At 42.1% G+C, this 19,173-nt stretch overlaps 1 protein-coding gene across 5 annotated transcripts in view; it reads right to left on the minus strand.

The window, feature by feature from the left end:
- MTCL1 (microtubule crosslinking factor 1) overlaps window positions 1-19,173 on the minus strand; it is a 459,063-nt gene that overhangs the window by 141,323 nt on the left and 298,567 nt on the right. For 3 of the 5 annotated variants that reach the window (XM_069216685.1, XM_069216667.1, XM_069216693.1), the window contains exons 5-7: window positions 17,409-18,725; window positions 16,151-16,303; window positions 2,639-2,731 (exon numbers count right to left, since the gene is read on the minus strand). In XM_069216685.1, coding sequence (XP_069072786.1) covers window positions 2,639-2,731; window positions 16,151-16,303; window positions 17,409-18,725 — 1,563 coding nt within the window. The remainder of the gene's footprint in view (window positions 1-2,638; window positions 2,732-16,150; window positions 16,304-17,408; window positions 18,726-19,173) is intronic. The other 2 variants (XM_069216701.1, XM_069216678.1) reach the window with 1 other exon arrangement.

Here is a 19,173-nt window from a genome sequence, read left to right on the forward strand (position 1 = left end):
ACTTTCAGAAAGTTACTGTCTCCCTGCCAGAAGTTGCTGGAGGCTAATTAGCATTTGCTTTCCAATGTCTCTTATCTAAGAATAAGCACTGGAATAGGTGTGAATAAGGTGTGAAATATCTACCAGGAGCTACACGATAAGTCACTGTGATTGATAGATCGACATGAATGGGCTTGGATGACTCTTTAGATCTCAGCAGAAGGGTGGGGCTGTGAACATTCTTTTTAACATTGCAGAATCAAATCCTGCTGGAGTGTCAGATCCGTCTTGACAGGTCTGCTTTCTGGGGTTTACATTTAACAGTGGGGGTGCACTGAAAGAAAAAAAACATGATAGTAAGACAATTCTTGTGTACCCATTTTTGTGGATGCTTGATACCTGCTTTGTCCTACCTGGTTTATGTCACTAGGCTTACTGGAGTTAGATTTTAGATGTGGGAGAACACCAGGATTACCATAGTACACTGCCTCCCCCCCCCCCCCCACACACGCACACACACACACACACACTCTCATAGACTAATTTGGTGTGGCTAAAGATTTGTCATCTTGAAAAAATTAAAAGTAGGTAGATTTGGCCCCAGGAACTTTTAGCCCCATTGATTAGTGAGCTCCTAGGAGTTATTTCCTCCCACTATCTCATGAGAGGATTAAATGTGGCACTTCCAGATACTCACTTTAGAACAATGCTGGACCAGAGGAAGAAGAGAAGAGGACTGTCTCTGCTGCCTTTAACCTAAGTGGACTTCAAATGTCATAAGGCTGAGGAGGTCAATCTAGTTAATCAGGATTAACTAGAGGAATACAACAAGCTACAACAGACCATGCCTGCAACTCCCCAATGGCAACAGGAACTGGCCTGGACCCTGCTATTGGCCTCTGCCTGGCACTCTGGGTCTTTAAGTGCCTCCCCTGAGGTTACTCTTGTGGAGGACAGGTACTCATAGGACCAAGTCAGAAGGTAAAATCTTTGACGAGGACAAACCTGATTGGTGTATCTGACCCATGCTCCATCACAGTCAGCCTCAAATTGGGCCTAAGTCCCAGTCAACTGTGATTGTTGACTACCATTAGTACTTTGTGCTTCTTGATGCTTTACCAACATACAACTAATACAATTTGAGGTTTAATTGCTTTGCATTTTGACTTTTACTGTTTAGGTAATATACTTTACACATTTCTGTAAGTTAAGCCTGTCTGTTCTGTAACTTAGTTACCAGGGGGTTGAGCTCGGATTCATTTAGTGACTTTAAAGGTCCACCCTGGGACGGGTTGTGATCATTCCTTGATGTGGGTAGTCTGCCACCTAAATAATAACATTTCTTGCACATGGCACGTGAAAAAAAACATCAAGATGTACTGAGACATGCAGTTAAATGATTCAATTACTGTTTTAGCAAAGAAACTTTAGTCTGTGATTTTGCAGCAGATAGATTATTTATTCACAGTAATGGCAAATAGGAGAGGTGTGCAGACAGAAAGCAATTAACGCCTTTAGCGATGGGAAGAGGGTGGGCTTGAGATGACTGAAGATTTGAAGTTTTAGCTGACTTTGCCACCAACCCACTTTTGCATTCAACTACTACAAACATATAATTGATTCAATAAACACATTGTTTGTGGGCCTCTGTATTGACATGGGTGGACCTGCCGCTGCAATTATTTTGAGATGGAAAGATTTGCAGATGGACACTAGTGATATCACAACAATTTTGCCATTATTGAGGATAAACCAGTGAGCATTAAAGATCACATTAGTGCTATACTGAAATCCGCCACAAAAATTTTCAAATTAGCATACGAAATTCGTAAACCCAGAGAGCTGCAGCGCCACCTCACTCCTGCATGCCTTGGTTACGCTTGCAGTAAAGGCAGTGAATTTTTTGGAAAAGTTAAACTTTTTTTTTTTTTTTACCATTCAACATACAGTCAGTGCTTGTGGCAGACTCATCACTATGGAGCCATTGTTGTTCTGGTCCTTCTTAACCATTCTGTAACATTTAATACAATCAACCACACTACACTGATTAACCACATTCTCTGCAGCCGTCTTTCTTGCATTTTAGACTTATCCCTTACCACCGAAACTATCAATTTGATGCAGAATTACATATTTTCTGATTACTCCTTCTAACAGGATGTTACCGTTTGGACACCCATTGCTTTTCTGTCATAGCACCCATTTATTGTAAATTTCTTCTTTGCAATACCTGGTTGAGCACCAAACTCCTTCCATTTAAAAGGCTGTCAAAATGGTCTGATTCCACTATTCTCTTTGCTTGGTTTTGTGTTTGCTGGTCTTAGTACCATGATCCCTTTCGCTGGACTCGTTTCTTTCCCCCCAGTAGTCTGTATCCATCTTTTGTTGTGCCAAATCACTTTGATGTCACTTCACAAAAATAAATAGGCATCATTTAAGTGCTTGGGATGAAAGAAGCGAATTGTGCAGCCATAGAGGCGCTACAAGACCAGGGGCTGAGTGACGTTCTGTAGACTAGACACAACATAGTGCCTACACTTACTTGTAAGTTAGCCAGTTTATTCGTGGTTGATAATGTAGAGGGTGCCTGACAACTTAATCACTCGAGGAGACTTAGCCATGATGGCAACAAGGGAAGAGATGGATCAATTCTTCTAACCTGAAGGATCCTATTTTCTGCTGTTTCAAGCTCCTCTTGATGAAGTCTCCGCTCCTGCTCCAGATGTGCCTGAAGCTCTCGAAGCGACACATTCTGTTTGGACAAAACGTGGAAAACAATCAACAATGCAGACATACACCATGGACAGTGCAGACATCTGTGGGGATGACACGCACTTTGGGGGTAGCAAATAGGTATAGTAATTCTCATGAAGACTCCAGAGCTAAAGATAACTTACCACATTTGTAGCACGATCCTGTACTCTATTTAAAATGATAGTTTAGCATCTAACTAAATTCCAGCTCTACAAAAGGCAGTGCATACAGACACATCCTAGTAATCTAATCACATACTTATAAAGCCAACAATTTGGCTTTTGTATGGTGTGTACACATGAGGGCACATGCTAAACACACCACATCCACCTGTAGATCGCGCAAATAAAAAGCATATGCACAGGCCAACCTATCTAGAGACATCCATTCATTCACATGGAAAGATAAAGAAGCACTCTTGATTTCCTGCAAACACTCACGAGGCTGATGCTCACAACTTAACCCAGCCTACAACATAACCAAGCTTCAATTAGAAAGAGTTACTATTTCAGCCAGTGCCTCCTGAAGACGCTGTCAGTAGGAGCTAAGGTCAAAACTGCTTGGCCCCAGTCAATAATCCAGTCTTCCAGATGCTCCTGCATGTTATTTGCCAGCATTTTTATCAAGCCACAGATTTAAAACGTGCGGAATTTCCAAAGTGTCCAAACTCTGCATGAAAACACCCAAATATGCTTGGATTTATATAAAGGTGTTCTCGGTTGAAAAATGTGTGCAGTAGATGTGCGATCATTCAATGGCACTTAAACCGGACATTCTGTAGAAACATTCATGGGCTGGTATTGTGGTGCACTGCCTGGTAAGGAAGCAGTTTCTCACTCTGAAACTGATGCACATTATGTGGCTCACATATTTCTAAGTTTACGTACTGCTTCGTCTTTCTTTAAATTTCATTCTCAGAATTGAAACTTGCTGAAAATAGGCCTGGACGAAATTCTAAAGACGCTGACTCAATGCGGGTAGTTTCGGAAATTCATGAGAAAAACTAGTGCGGGAGCACAGAAAGACAGGCAGGAAAGGAGCAGGTGTTGTATGTGCCACTTGTATTTTGCTGCTATTTTTTGCAGCAGGAAAAACAACCTTCAAGGAAACGCTTTCCTTTAAAATATTGCACAAAATGTGCATTTCAGATTATATAACATAGTTTCCCAAGTTCTGCATAACTACCAAAACTGCAAAATGCGGAATTTTGCACCACCTACTTAGAACATGGGCATTTTTTATAGGTGATATAATGTTGATCAAGTTCCATCCCAAAGGCTCTTCTGTATGTATGCATGATGCGCAGGGTCAAAGACAAATAGAAGGTCAATGAGCGAGTGAAGCAGTAGTTTGTGGAATGTTAATGTAGTGGCCTTTAAAAGGTGAGTTTGTACCTGAGGAGCGCAATACAGGTTTGTTTTAGTAAGAACATCTCCATCACCGAATCAGTTTACACACATCCCTCCCAATTGTCGGTTAGCATTCTAAATAAAATCAGATGTTTATAAACAGATTGTGGGAAAATGTTTGACCTGCTGGCATTGCTCTTCTACACTATCCATCAACATATACATTTGTTAACCTTGATTCGTCCAAATTCAGTTCTCGCAGATTAATCGTAGCATCTAAACAAAAGTTGCATGTGGTCTGAGCTAGCATGTGTTGGACAATGACAATTCGCTCTTCTGTCCTGCTGTATGAATCTGCGGGGCTAGGGAAACGAACAATATACAGGTTTACTTCTTTCACTGCCCTTGAAGCGGCCTGAAGTAAGAATGCAGAGGTGTAAACTTCATAATATCAGTAGTGAATGTACGGAGCATGCCAATGTGAAATGCTGAATGGCAGAAACTATTTGCTAGAACAGGTGATTGACTATAAATATTATTCGCTGATGAGGAGACATGGACAACATTCATAACTGTGAACTCTAGAAAGAACAAAAATCAATTAACGTGGAGAATAAGTAGGTGTTACGACAAGAATAAAGACGGAGACATGGTCAAATTGGGAAACAAATAGAATAGCCCGTGACAGATTGCACATAAAACAACTAGAAAATTGTGGCAGGCACAGTTCACCAATAATACAGAATATTTCTTTCAATTCCTTCGGGACGTGTACTTCTCTAAAAATTACTTTTTCCAGGGGGCGCTAATCAATCTTGGCAGATTGTGGATTAAACCACACAATCTGCTAGACAATTAAAACATTATCTTGACCCTTACCGTACTCTATAACCCACAGACCAGAAACTAATTGGCTTTGGCTAGGAAGTTAAGTTGCCATAATTTTTAAGCCCAGACCACAGCTAAATTTAAAAAATACGTCCTCTGCATACAGTTTGATTCTATGGGACACCTTAAAAGCTATTACTTTTACTATTACTGGCAATATAAGTAATTATTCGTTTGTGAAGGTAAAATACTTATGATAGCTATCATAACAATGAAAGGGCACGTGTCTTACAATTCCTTCAGCAGGGCATGGAACCATTGGTAGAAGCCCATATAATATTTCAGAAAATAAGTGTGTGTGAAATGTATTAAGAAAAGGTGGCCCAGAAGGAGCCCAGGTGTCAAATGTCAGATGCAGTAAAAAAACACATCCTGACTGGCACAGTAAAATTAATAACCTCAAAGCAAATCCGATGAAAACTGCATAAACGAAAATTTGACATTTCACAACCTACAATGAACAACTCTATGTGAATAATCTCTGCAATGAGCAGGGCCACGGCCGGACTTATATGTATTTAAATACTATTGATGGGTATTTAATTACTATCCCCATAAAATGATTTCTAAAGAAACTATAGCAGAATTGCTCAACCAAATAAGAATACTTTTAAGAGAGGTTATACATAACTTTCCTAATGCCAAACCTATTGGTCCCTGTGGTCTTTGTATTGATTTTCATAGCTAATTCAATAAAGTAATTGCACTCCACTGCTAATAGTTTACAAAACAAATGCACAGTTTGCTCTGCATATGTGTGTTCAGGAATAGTGTACAAAAGAAGCAATGTGCTTCATACTAGCCAACATCTTTCTTAAACTCAGAATCCTGGCTAAAAAATATTAAGTGGTATTGCCCATGATTGTAGGGAATACTTTTATTCCAAACAAAAATGACCTCCATATTGCACTGAAGAGTGTATTTAATTAGAACCTTCTCCTTGCCAATATATTTGTCAATGGCAGTAAAGTATTTGGAGGTGGTTTGGACATTTTCATTGAAGCTCTTAACACAGCATGGTTCTCCATCACGTTCACTACCTCAATACAGTCATTAGATTAATCTCCTCAAGCTGCATTATCTATATTTTCCAACCCAAACGTGCCAATTTCAATACTCAGAATTAACAATGGTTCTCTAGAGGAAGCTTTACGCCTAGACTTCGTTGGCATCACAAATTGTATCAACATGGATAAATGTACAGTTATATTTATTTACTTATACGGTTTGTCCAAATGTAGACAATCATGAGGTTGTTACTCTAGAAAACTGCACAGAGATAGTAAATAGTGACTGGAGTGTACAATAGTGTGCTAGTACTATTTACAAAGGAAATGACCCAACACTCTATACAGGTTAGTAGTACAATTTTGGATACCACAAAGGTATTTCAACATCCGGTGTCTCTGTTGGAACAGTGTACTTTTGGGTAGTTTGCACTCCTGTCACTGCCAAATGTCTTCTTCCAAGGGAACCATTGTTGTTTCATGTTACCCAGTTTCTCAGGAATACAGAGTTGCCCCAAAAGTGATTGTTGCTCAATTCCAACACGGCAACTATGGCCGGAAAGGCCATTTACTCACAATATTTGTATGGTACATATAAATCCATTGGCTCATGTTACACAGTTTAAAATAGATCCTGCTTACTGGATTTCGATTCAGTGAATGGATGCTGAAGATTACACTTTATAATGATCTTTTAGTATGGTTCTGAAATCAAGGAAAAGTAGAAAATTTGTGCAATTTTTGGACTCTGAATTATTGAGACAATTGAAATTCCCAGGAACCAGGCTACGATCAGGAAAAAAGGAAGTTATTTCGGTGTGTGGATTTCTACTAGTCAGAGAGGGTTTATCAAATTGAACTATTACGACAAATGGAATAACGTGCAAAAAGATTTAAAACAAGTTAGTTATCCCTGATTCGGACTATCGTCAGTAGGCTGGAGGAGCTACATCAAAATAATGACTACATTGTTTATCATTTGTGAAACAGTTACTGGACTTCCCAACTATAGAGAGGGTGGGAACTCTGCAGTCTACCCAAGAACTACCAAGCAGCCCTAATCAAATATCTTCCCTTCTTGCCGCAAATGAGGGCCTGGGCCTGAAGAGATAACTCAGACATTTGTTCATCCTAGGTTTTATGAAAAAGAATAGGCTGAAAGTATTCAAAGGGTTAAACCAATTATGGAGTATTTTGACAAAGAGAAAGAAGCATCTGAGATTAGCAAATGCACTCCCATACGTGGAGACCCCAATGCCACAGATATATTTAAAGATATTCAGTACTACGTTTATACAACAAGCAAAGAATAAGGTGCAGCTAGGAGAAGAGAAATCATTTATAGCTATCACTGTTAAAATTAGGAAGTGTGCAACTGCAGAAAGATAGACATTATTTTTAAAGTCTGTTTAAGCAACAAAGAAAGATTTATAAATTACATTAAATGAATTACAGGGCACATATTATGTATTCTATTGTATCAAATAAAGCAGTGGTTGCAGCAAACTGTTTGATGAATCGGTAGTATGACCGGATGGTTTTCTCTGTGTCATGGAGACAAGCACTCTCACTCCTCTCGTGTAAGGTTCCGCTGTTATATGAGACCCAAAATCTTGTGCTGACAATCTGTGTGCATCTGTATGCAGTGAGTGTATTCTGAGAACTAAGACTAATGGATCTATTTTGGAAGACCCTGTTTTAGCATTGCACAAGGTGGAGAATGGGCATAGCTTCTCCATTCAGTGGAAGTGTATTGCATGCATTTCTGTGGCTAAAGGACTGAGATCTAATGTTAAAAGGACGGACATAGAAATTCAATAGGACCTAGTCGGTAAAGGGCTACTGATTAGAGCTACCTGAACACTGCATATTTGTAAATAGCAGGGGTGGGATTGCAGTTTATGATGCTCAAGGTGAGGAAGACTCTAGGAAGGACATTCCCTTTTGTCGGTCTCTCATTACTGCATGAGGAAGGCTGATTAGCACCAGGTGAATAAATCTCACTTTCTACTGTGCAGAAAAACAAACCACCTAACATTGTTCCAGTTGAAAGTTCTTCAAGACACAGGAAGGGAGTGCTTCACAGAGTATTATGTCCATGGGACTGCCTTCTCTGCTATCTCCCCAGTTATTAATCTGCCTTCAAGTGGGGCATATTCAGGACTGTTCGTGGGGTCTAGCTTCTAGTCTGTCCATGCACGGTGCAGCCTCATATATTTATATTGTTGGATGCGATCTAACTGGTATTCCTGGTGCAAGGTCTCCCAGGTCGTGAACTGCCCAGTGTCTACCAGGTCTCCTACAGTTGAGATCCCCAGTCCGTCCCATGCCCCAAATCCTCTCAAGCTTCTCAAATTCCCCAAGATGGGCTCCCTCCCAGAGTGGTGTGGCTCGCCTAATTTTCTTGTTCCATCCCATACAGTTCTCCGCCACCCACCAGGCCGCTAAGGTGAGCTTTGGGGATGTCAATTGATTCTATTCCCTTTTCCCTTTGTATAGATAGTGTAAATATGTCTTTTCTTGAAATTGGCTTCTTTCTTATTGGTATGTGGGGGTTACCTCCCAGAACGTGCTACCCCAGTCGTTCATCGCGATGCGATGTGCCGTAATATGCCCAGATATCTGGGAGGGATAACCCTCTGTCGTATTGATTGCATTGGAGAGTGTGTAGTGAAATGCATGGGTGTTTCCCCTTCCAAAGTAGATTACGGATCTCTCCCTCAATCCTGAGGTATCCATCTGCGTATAGAACGTATAGGAACTTTGGCAGGGCGACCATCAAACTTGCCCACCCTGCCCATCAGCGTCAAAGGGAGGGTCTTTCACCTCTCTACGTCTTCCCAAAAGTCCCTCAGAAACCTACCAATGTTGCAAGTGAGGCAATGTTCCTTGCCTTGAGTCACAGATGCACACAGCCAGAACGATTACGGTATTGTTCAAATAGTTGGAACACTGCGGACAATGTTGTGTGTGACCTGGTGATGTAAAGTAAGATATTGTCTGCGTATAACGAAATCTTCTCTACCTCGCCCCCTCCCTCCCACACACTGAGTACCGTAATTGCCTCACGGTCTCGCACCATACATACCAGGGTCTCCAGTACGAGAGCAAAGAGCAGTGGAGAGAGGGGGCAGCCCTGCCTAGTCCCCCTCTCTATTGGGAAGTGATCAGATGTCACTCTGTTAACAGGCACGGCTGCTATGGGACCATGATAGAGGAACGTGAAGCATTGCAGGAATTTGGGTCCGAATCCAAATCTCTGCAAGGCCACATTAATGAAGGGCAAGTAAACGGTGTCTATAACCTTTTTTGGAATCTAAAGTTAATAGCATTTGGGGTTCTTCCCTTTCCTTTATGGCATCTAATCATTTGTGTAGTCTACAGAGATTAAATCTTGTTGATCTCTTGGGCATGTAGCCTGATTGGTCGTTGTGGATCAACTGGGATATGACTCCGATCAACCTGGTGGCTAGGATGGTGGCCAGTATATTGGTTTCAATATTTAGGAGATCGATCTGGTGATAGGAGCCACACTCCTCCCTGGGTTTATGTGCCTTTTTGAGTAACACTATTGTGGCCCTGCGGAGGTCTAGTGGAAGGCATCCTATGTCCCTAGTGTTAGACCTGAGCCTTAGGGTCGTCATCCCCCCAACTTTACGCCTGCTTCCCGCCATTTTTCTGAACTTGTTTTACTGGTTTTAGGGCTCTGTGCCCTTTACCACTGCTGTCCAGTGCTAAAGTGCATATGCTCTCTCACCTAAACATGGTAACATTGGTTCCTACCTAATTTGCATGTTTAAGTTACATGTCAGTCCCCTAGTAAAATGCACTAAATGTGCCCATGGCCTGTAAATGAAATGCGACTAGTGAGCCTGCAGCACTGATTGTGTCACCCACATAAGTAGCCCTTTAACCATGTCTCAGGCATGCCATTGCAAGGTCTGTGTCTGCAGTTTCACTTCGACTTGGCATTTATAACTACTTGCCAAGCCTTAAACACCCCTTTTTTCTACATATATGTCACCATTAAAATAGGTCCTAAGTAACCCACAGGTCAGGGTGCTATGCAAGTAAAAGGCAGGGCATGTGTCTTACATGTCCTGGTAGTGAAAAACTCAAATTTGTGTTCCACTACTGTAAGGCCTTCTCCTCTCACAGGCTAGTATTAGAACTACCCTCATATAATTTTAAGTGGTAGATTCTGAACTGGAAGGACTAGCCCTGTCATGTTTAGTATTGCCAGAATGGTATTCAAAAATATGCGTACTGGTGAAGTTGGATTTAATATTACTATTTTAGAAATGCCACTTTTAGAAAGTGGATATTTCTCTGCACTTACTGAGATCTGTGCTTTACAACCTGTCTCCAATCCACGTCTGGTCTGTGCTGGTTGGCAGCTCCCCTTGTTTACTCCATCCAGACAACCATAATGACAGGACACTCTCACATCTACATTCATCTGCATACTTAATGGGACTGATAATCCCCCACAGGGATCCTGGCAGACAGGCCTGGGCTGAAAGGGGAACTTGTGTGCTTCAAAACCACTCTGATGTTTCCCCCACTTCAAATACATGTTTGGGTATATAAACTGTGTCTCTGACCCCACCAAATCAGGCACATCTGGACCTACACCTGGACTCTGTCAGAGAGACTGCCTGGCTGCCCATAGGACTCCTCTGGACTGCTTTACTGAAGGACTGCTTTCCTGCCCTGTTGCTCCTTATTCTTGGCGGAAGGCAGATTCCTTCTATCAAAGTGCTCTGGATTGGATTGCCTCCCGTTTCTGAAGTTTCAGGGCCAACAAAGACTTCACCCCTTCAGGAAATCCTTGTGCATCAGAAAATCAGCGCAACGCCTGCAGAAATCAATCAATGCAATGCCTGCCTTGTGGGTGGGAAATTGCTGCACCGCCGACCGGAATGACAGTGCCAGAAATGCAACCAGAAATCGATGTAGCACCCGCCTTGTGGCCGAAATTTGCCACAACGCCTATTGGAGCAACACTGCGCCTGCTCCTACCAGCGCATCAAGGACTTTCAACGCATCGTCCCTGGGTATCAAAATATCAATGCATCGCAGTAAGGAACCAATGCTGCGCTACTGAAATTTGACACATCACCTTGCAGCGTGGAAACAAACGATGCATCGCCTGTGCGAGCCAAAAAATCCAACGCAACAAATGATTTTTCCACGCATCTCCTCCTATTGGGCCCTTGTGCATCTTTATTTTTGACACATCCCAGGTACAGTGTGATACAAAGATACAGCCTTTTTAAAGTGATATTTCAACTTGTGCTTATTGGATTTTTTGTCATTTTTATCTTATTCAGATAAATCTCATCTATTTTTCTAAAGCTGTGTGGGGTATTTTTGTGGTGTTTTCACTGTGATACTGTATGTGTTATTCCACAAATACTTTACACATTGCCTTCTAAGTTACGCCTGGCTGCTCTGTGCCACGATACCAGAGGATGGGCACAGGATAATTTGGGTTGTGTTGTGCCTCACCCGACTAGGGTTGTGATCTCTACTGTGACAAGGGTATATACTTCTGCCAACTTTCTAACACCTAGCCTCTGTGGACATGCAAAGTAAATGCAGGCACAGGGTGGTTACCATTTTCGTAAAGAATTCTACTGGTATACCATTAGGGCCGGGTGCTTTACCAGGTCTGATTTTGACTATTGCGTTTCTTATTTCTATAAGGGTTATTTCTTCCTCAAGGCTGTCTCGTTCTGTTGTAGTCAAAATGGGAATTGTAACTCCCGCCAAGTATTACTCTATCTGGGTTTCATTTGCCATAGGCCTCTTTTTATAGAAATCCCTGTAGTACTGGGCAAATTCCCTGGCTATTTCCTGGTCTGTGTCATACTGTTCATTCTTCGGGCCTCGTATGCTGTGTACCCAGCGTACCTCCATCTCTCTCCTCCCCAACCATGCCAGCAGCCTACCGGCCTGGTCTTTGGATTCGTATAGCCGGTGATGCGTGGCTAACGGCTAGGATATTGAGGTGTTTTGTGCTAGCGCCTGGTATTCCTGGCATAGAACTGCTATTGTGCATATGGCATTGAGATCGGACATTGCACCTGGCTGGCGTTCTAGGTCTAGGAGTTGCTGTTCTATTGAGTCTACCTCTCTGGTCTCTTTTTGCTTCTTAAGAGCTATTATGTTCTGTTCTCGGTCTCTAAGGACTGCCTTAAAGGCTTCCCCTACTGTTATCACGGATGGCACAGAGTCTTTTTTATCTTTAAAACAGGGCATTAGTTCCCTGGCATTTAATATCCATTCTGATATCACACCCTGTGTTCTGGTCCCCACTCTGAGCCAGAGAGGTAAGTGGTCTGACAAGCCTCTGACCAGGTATTCCTCCTCTGCAGCTTGAGCCACCTCACCCGCTGGGGTGAACACATAATCTAGGCGTGGGAGCATCCTATGGGCTCTTGAAAATATGAGTATTGGTGGCGGTTGAATGCTTTCTTCTCCACAGGTTAGAGAGGCCCATTGTGTCTGCAAATCTTGCCAGGCGAGTCTCCCCTAGGGACAGCTGGAGGTAGCCAGTTCTATATTTCTCAGGTTGGAGGACGTTGTTGAAGTCACCTTCTATGAGATGTAAAGAGGAAGAAGAATCCAATAGTATGTCTGCCACTCTCTCTAAAGTGCGTTGTTGCAGTTTCAGGGGGGGGAATACATGCTTGCCAGAGTCACCTCCTTCCTTCCCCAAATCCCCTTGTCCCCTTGACCCCTCATATATGCCATACTATCTGTCCAAGTTTTTGTGAGTGGGAATGGGAGATTCTTTCTGATTAAAATTTCTACATCCAGGGACCCTGTGGTATATCCTGCATGTGCCAGTACCGTGAACACCCCTCTGTTTAGAAATTTGCACAGGGATCCCCTCAAGTGTGTCTCTTGCAGGAAGACAAAGTCTGTTTGTGTTGTTTTATATATGCAGCTACTAGGCCCAGTTTGATTTTGTTAACCAGCCTGTGTACACATTCCCTGTAAGGATGGAATATTGGGTGTCGTGTTTACTTCCCTCCATTTACTCTCTGCGGTAATGTCAGGTCGCCTGCGGGTAGAACTGTATGCCAGCTGTCTACATCTGTGTCCAGCAGCATTCATGACAGTTTCCTTTAAAATAAGACACTGTTTTAAGGACAGAATTATGTCAGAATAGCAGTCTTCATTAAAAAAAAAGTCATAAACAGGAGAAATTCTCGGTACAAACGTGTTAACCGAGTGCATCATTTGGTATATAACAGGAGGAATCTTCTAGGTCCGGATATGATGACTCATGCAGAGACGTCAACAGTGAAATTATGGAGACAATTCCAGTGCTTCTGGCCATGTCTGACACCCCCGGAAAAAGCAATGGAGGAGTGTGCAAGCACACTAGAAATGGTCTCTGGTGATCTGGCCATTAACTCCATATTGCAGAGACTGCAAACAGTCCTTTTGTCTCACTAAACTCACAACTCCATATTCCTAACTGCACTGGTAATTAAGCTTTACAAAAGTTGGAGAAGTAGCTTTTTGTGGAATTTCAGTAGGCAGTGTTCCATCCTTAGCCCTGACTGGCCAGTACTTTTGGACACAACCTTAGCTATCCAACCTTACCAAGGACCTTTCCAGCCTAGTAGCAAAGGGCCAGATGTACCAAAGGATTTTACCCATTCTGTGTTTATGAGAAAATGCTTTAGTACATATGGCCCAAAGTGTGATTTCGAGCTTCATGGGACAGTCCCTCGATCATCCCAGTCCATTAAAACATGTTTGGAAAAGGTCTTTAACATGTTACTTCTATTACCAGCAAGCTCCATTACTAGTGAGACCCTGGTTTTCTTACCCAGGAGGGAACTACAGCTGCATCTATGTAGTAACGGATATTTGTTGGGGCAGGTTATGCCTCAGAGACTGTGTATGGTGGAACTGGAGGTAGATGTGTAGAGTCAGAAGGTAGAAGTGATAAGTATCCAATGCTTACCACCCTCCTCACTCCACCTCATTCCAACTCTGGCCACCAAGAAAGCCTCCTTGACCCAGCAAGAATAAATATACCTCACAGACTAAGTATTGTTGGTACCACTTGGGGTAACAGAGGCATTTTAAACGTAACTGGTGTTCGTTCATTCATTGATCAGATGTCCCACCAGCCAACACAATGACTGGAAGTGCACAGTGGAATGGAAACATGGCAATTTCAGGTTGCAGGATGAAAATGTTATAAGCTCCTGGAGGCATCATTCAAAGGACCTCAAGTTGTGTTAGCCCCAACAGCCACCCATAAATTCAAACTCAACAAATCATCATCATATGAAATTCACGTTTTCTAAATGGGAAAACCTAATTAGTAATTTCAAGATCCCAAAATCACAGGGCTATTCAAGTTTATCTTTCAAAGTTCCTTTATAACTCCTCACGACTCACAGGATCCCTAGATTATAAGCATTTTGGCTCAAGTTTAACCCTCTCTTCTGTTGTAATGTTGATGCCCCTTCCTTTATAAGTCTATCGCCTGGTCCTACTGTATCACACCTTTTTAACAATTAAGTGTTGTATTCTTGGCCACTGGATGCATATTTTCAACCTGCTAATATCGGATATAGTGGTGTACCCATTTTAAGCTTCCTGACACTTCCTACTCCTTCAATTCAGGCTGTTCGGATTTTGCCATTAATTTGAAAGCATCCTTATTTCAAGCACTGGACCATATCTGCTGATTCCAAACTAGGCTTTGGGTCCCTCCCAACCCGTGACATAAAGCTATAATGGGGATATCCACGACGCAGACCTCCTACAACGTTGATGGATGAATAAATGTAACTTATAGTGGAAGACTGGGGTCATTATGAGGTGGTCAAACTAACATTTCTCTGCATTTAATTCTTCTACCCAAAGCACAGCTGCAGGACAGAGATGACAGCCATTTGACAATGTCCCAGTACTGCCACCTTTATGATACTTTACATATTGCCCTACAATTACTGTGCATATCAACATCTACATTTAATTTACTAATTATATTGCATTTTTTATGGTTTCAAATGTATAGATGTGTCTTATGCGAAGAACCTTTGAACTAAGAAGTGTGCTAGACGGAAACAATGTGATTCTTCGCATTGCAGCACCATTAATGCCCAGTTTCCAAATTCAATGCCCAAGATGCTTAGTGTCTAAAGGTTGCAATAGGTCCAATAAGACCAAAACTCCAAGACACTATCGTTGTCCACTAATCACTAGAAATTAGTGATAAACAAAAGGGCACAGTCAGTCCTCCTGTCAAGTTGGAACCCCGATGGAAGGTCGTCCTGAATATCATGTTTCAAGTGTTTTAGCAGAATTATTCATAAGTGCACAGAGCAGTGCTGCACTATTTGCAAGTGAATGTGATACGCGTAAGGCCTGCCACTCAGTCATGCAAAACACCATAAGGCTGAGCAGTTGCACCCAATAACTGCAAACTCTTCTCCTATTAGATATTTCCCCTCTCAACATACCTGCCCTATGCCTGTTCTTAAATCTGGGGCCTAACACTTTTCAAGAGCCCTTGTTTCTATTAAAACAACCGGTCCTCACTTCTTTGTTCTTGGACCTAAGGATCTATATTCAGGAGCACTAACGCTAGCCCGCATGGCTCCTACTATGCAAACGTCTTATTTCTATGTCAAATTCTTACACTTATGCCAAAATCTTGCCAAGATAAAATACATAAAATAGCAAACTAACACTACTCTCGATTCTGTGAACCTAGGATAGGACCTTTTGCTTGAAATTTAAGGTATTTGCCTACCTAAATAAATTAAATTACTTTTGCGAGGTGGGCCCCATGTGATAACTTAAAGAACTAGGCATAAAAAAACACATCAAAATTATACTAGTCATTTTAAGACAAAGCAGGAGGTTTTTTTTTTACATGAAGGGTGCTCTTTCTCCGGGATTCTTAAATACTCCTGTCTTTTATTCCCCCCTTTCACAAAGGTTGTTTAATACACCACACACACACACTCACACACAGACACACACTCACACACTATGCGTTCTTGTGGGCAGGAAGAAAGAACTAGCAAGGTATGTCCTCAAAACGATCAACTGCAAAAATTCTAAAGCCTTTCTCGAGTGGTGAGTGAGCCGCAAGGAGGGCATTAGAACAACTGACTTTGCAATGCTGACCTCTAGAATGAAACAGTCCTCGTCTCCCGGCATGCAGAGTTTGTCTCCATCAGAGCAGCGGTGGGATGCAGTGGTGGACCGAGAGTGACGAGAATCATGCTCCTCCCCCGGATCCTGGATAAGCTGCCACTCCATTTGATCCCTCAGTTTGGACTGTTAAGTGCATGGGGAGGTATATAAACAAAAACAAAGGACAGACAGGAGGGAATAAAGAAAAACAAAAATGGGTAAGGTAGACGACTGAAAAAACTACAAGACAAAGAAAAGCATGAACAGAAAAAACAACTTAAATACAGTGGCATAAGAGAGTGAAGAAAACAAAACCAAAATAATAATGAGCAAAATGATGGGCCGAAACATCTGAAAAGCAAAAGAGAAAGAGAGGAGAAAAAGAACGCAAACACTAGTTATGAGGTGCGCATGCAATGAGGGATGCATGAGTCAAAGCAACAGCAAGCAAACAAGCCGTGTAGGTTCAAGGGCATAAGGCTGTTTTTTTGGGGGTTGCCATTTTACAGGGCTAAAATAGGCCGTGCAGCAAAGCCATATCCAGTGCCGATTCATGGTTTAGACATGCGCCTTTCCACCATTTAAACGTAGTCAGTCATCAATCCTCGTAGGGCACAATGCTGCATGCTCTCTACTTGATTGCATAAGTCAACTGACAGCCAGTAGGCCTTTAAAGAGATACCATAGGAATTTCACTCTCTAATGCCTTTATATCGATCCAGAACGAAATATATAGTTTTTAAAACATTCTTGTAAGTGGTGCAGTTAGAGACATTAAAGCAACATGAAAGTATAGAGATTGTTTCTACGTGCAGGCATGTACTATGTATTATTGTAGAACTACATGCATTCTAATAGATTATGTTACGTTGGTGAAGTGTTGATTTTATCAGAGCACTTCATTGTAATTATTCGTGTGGGAATATGGCACAGACAATATATGCACAAGGAGGCAGTGGAATATCAGTTTCTCCCACACATAGGAGAGCAGCTTCAAATGTTACTGTCGGCGTCTGCTCCAATCATCCATGGACATGCCAACGTTCAGCAGTATTACCATACACCTCATCGGACACAGTTTTGTATTAAAATATGTGCGTGCTGTTTACAGTGAGCCTGATCACAAAAAAATAAGCTAAAACCGAAATTAAGCAGCAGCGGAAAAAAAACAAAAAACAAACTTTGCACATCAATGCGAACAGGGAGCAAAGAAAAAGAAGCAAAAAACATACCAGAATATCCTGCTCACCTGGAAGTCAGTGATTGCTTCCTTTCCAAGATTACCTATGGGAGAGTCCCGGGACATTGTAGATAGGAAGCTGGAGGATTCAGTAAGATTGGGCATTGGGGAAAGGTCATCCAGGCGCTCCTTCAGACCTTCACCAATGTGGTCGACCTTCTCCAGGAAGGTCTGCAGTTCCTTCCTAAAAGACTTCATCCTGCAATTGATGGTGTCCAGAAGCTCAGGTTCATTAAGACCGTCATGCCTCTCTTCCTCGCTTTTCAATGACTGCTCTGAAAAGCTGCTGCTCATGTGCAGCCTAGCATCATAAATCAAACTATCTGTGTCACTAATCAGATGGCCAACAGTCCTTTCCAACCTCTCTGCCTCACGCTTGATACTTAGGAGAGAATCTGAATCTTCCCTTGACCTTATCAACTCTGAGGAAACCATATCACTAATTTCTGAAGGTTTCCCACTCCCAAAACCTGATGTCTTCTCGTATACCTCTTCTGAATCACTCTCCCCACCAATGGGTCCTTCTCTCTTTGGATGTGGAGGACGAAATTCGTCGTTGTCACTCTCCTTCTTCCCTGTATCACTCTCTGCATCGCTATCTCTAGGACTCACATTGCGCTGCCCTAAGTGAGAAGCGAGATCGTAACGCTGAACATTGGACAGTAGTACGCGGTTCTCATACTGAAGCTTCATGACTTTCCCACTTAAGTCATTTATCTGCATTCTAGCTGATTTCAGTTCTTCTTGAAGCAAGCCACCAGATTTAGATGGACTTTCATCAATCCAGGTCAGTTCGTGACTAGGGCTGAACTTGAATTTATTTAGTTCAGTCGTTAACTGTTTGTTGTGATCCTCAATTTCCGAAATTGATCTCCTCAACAACTCTGCCTCCTCTTCAACAAACTGCAAGTGACGGCGCAGCTCAGTGGCAGATTCTGCGGAGTCACCAAATGGTGAGGTAGGAATGCTTGAAATGTGATCCCGGTTCAAAAACTCCTTTTCATACTGGCACCTCATGTCCTCCATCTCTGCTTTAATGCCTCGGTTTTCTACTTCCAACTCTACTATTTTCCGGCCCAAAATATTAGCTTCCTCTTCTACCAGTTTTAGCCGAAGTTTCAACTCTGCTTCTCGAGTGCTTGGTGGTCCACCTGATTCTCCAGTAGGAAGTGGGCTGTCCACATCACCATAAATCGACTTGTATTTCTCGAGTTCTTGTTCAAGTTCATCTTTCTCCCTTCCCAGTTTTGCCATCTTCTTGCGCATCAGCACTGCTTCCTCTTTGGCAAACTGAAGTTGGCACTTCAAGTCAGCACTGTCCTCCTGCTAAATAGAAAAAACAAATATAACAAAATGAGGCCACCTTCTGAAAACCTCTAGGACACCACTTTCCTTGAAAGTTCTAAAATCCCACCCTAGAGATTCACGACAACATTGGAGTACATCTAGGGAAATCCAGCAATCTCATCCCTTAGCCAAATGTATGCTTATTTCAGAAATCCAGTAGTGTCTGGTGAGTGGTACTGAACTTACAAGAGAAAATAATTCTAAAACATAGGTCCAAGACCCTGTTCTGTGCATTGGCGTGACAGAGTACTTGACACTGATGGGTTATTGCAACATAAAACAAATAAAGACATGTTCTTACCTCTTAAATGTTCTCTGCACACAATTGAAAAACAAAATGAAAGGTGTTAAATTAAAGCCCCCATGTGCCATTTGATCTTGTGGAGTAAATAGGAGTATTTCATGATACATACCACTAGGCAGTGTT

Source organism: Pleurodeles waltl, chromosome 2_1 (assembly GCF_031143425.1).
Source record: "Pleurodeles waltl isolate 20211129_DDA chromosome 2_1, aPleWal1.hap1.20221129, whole genome shotgun sequence".
NCBI classification, from domain to species: Eukaryota; Metazoa; Chordata; class Amphibia; order Caudata; family Salamandridae; genus Pleurodeles; species Pleurodeles waltl.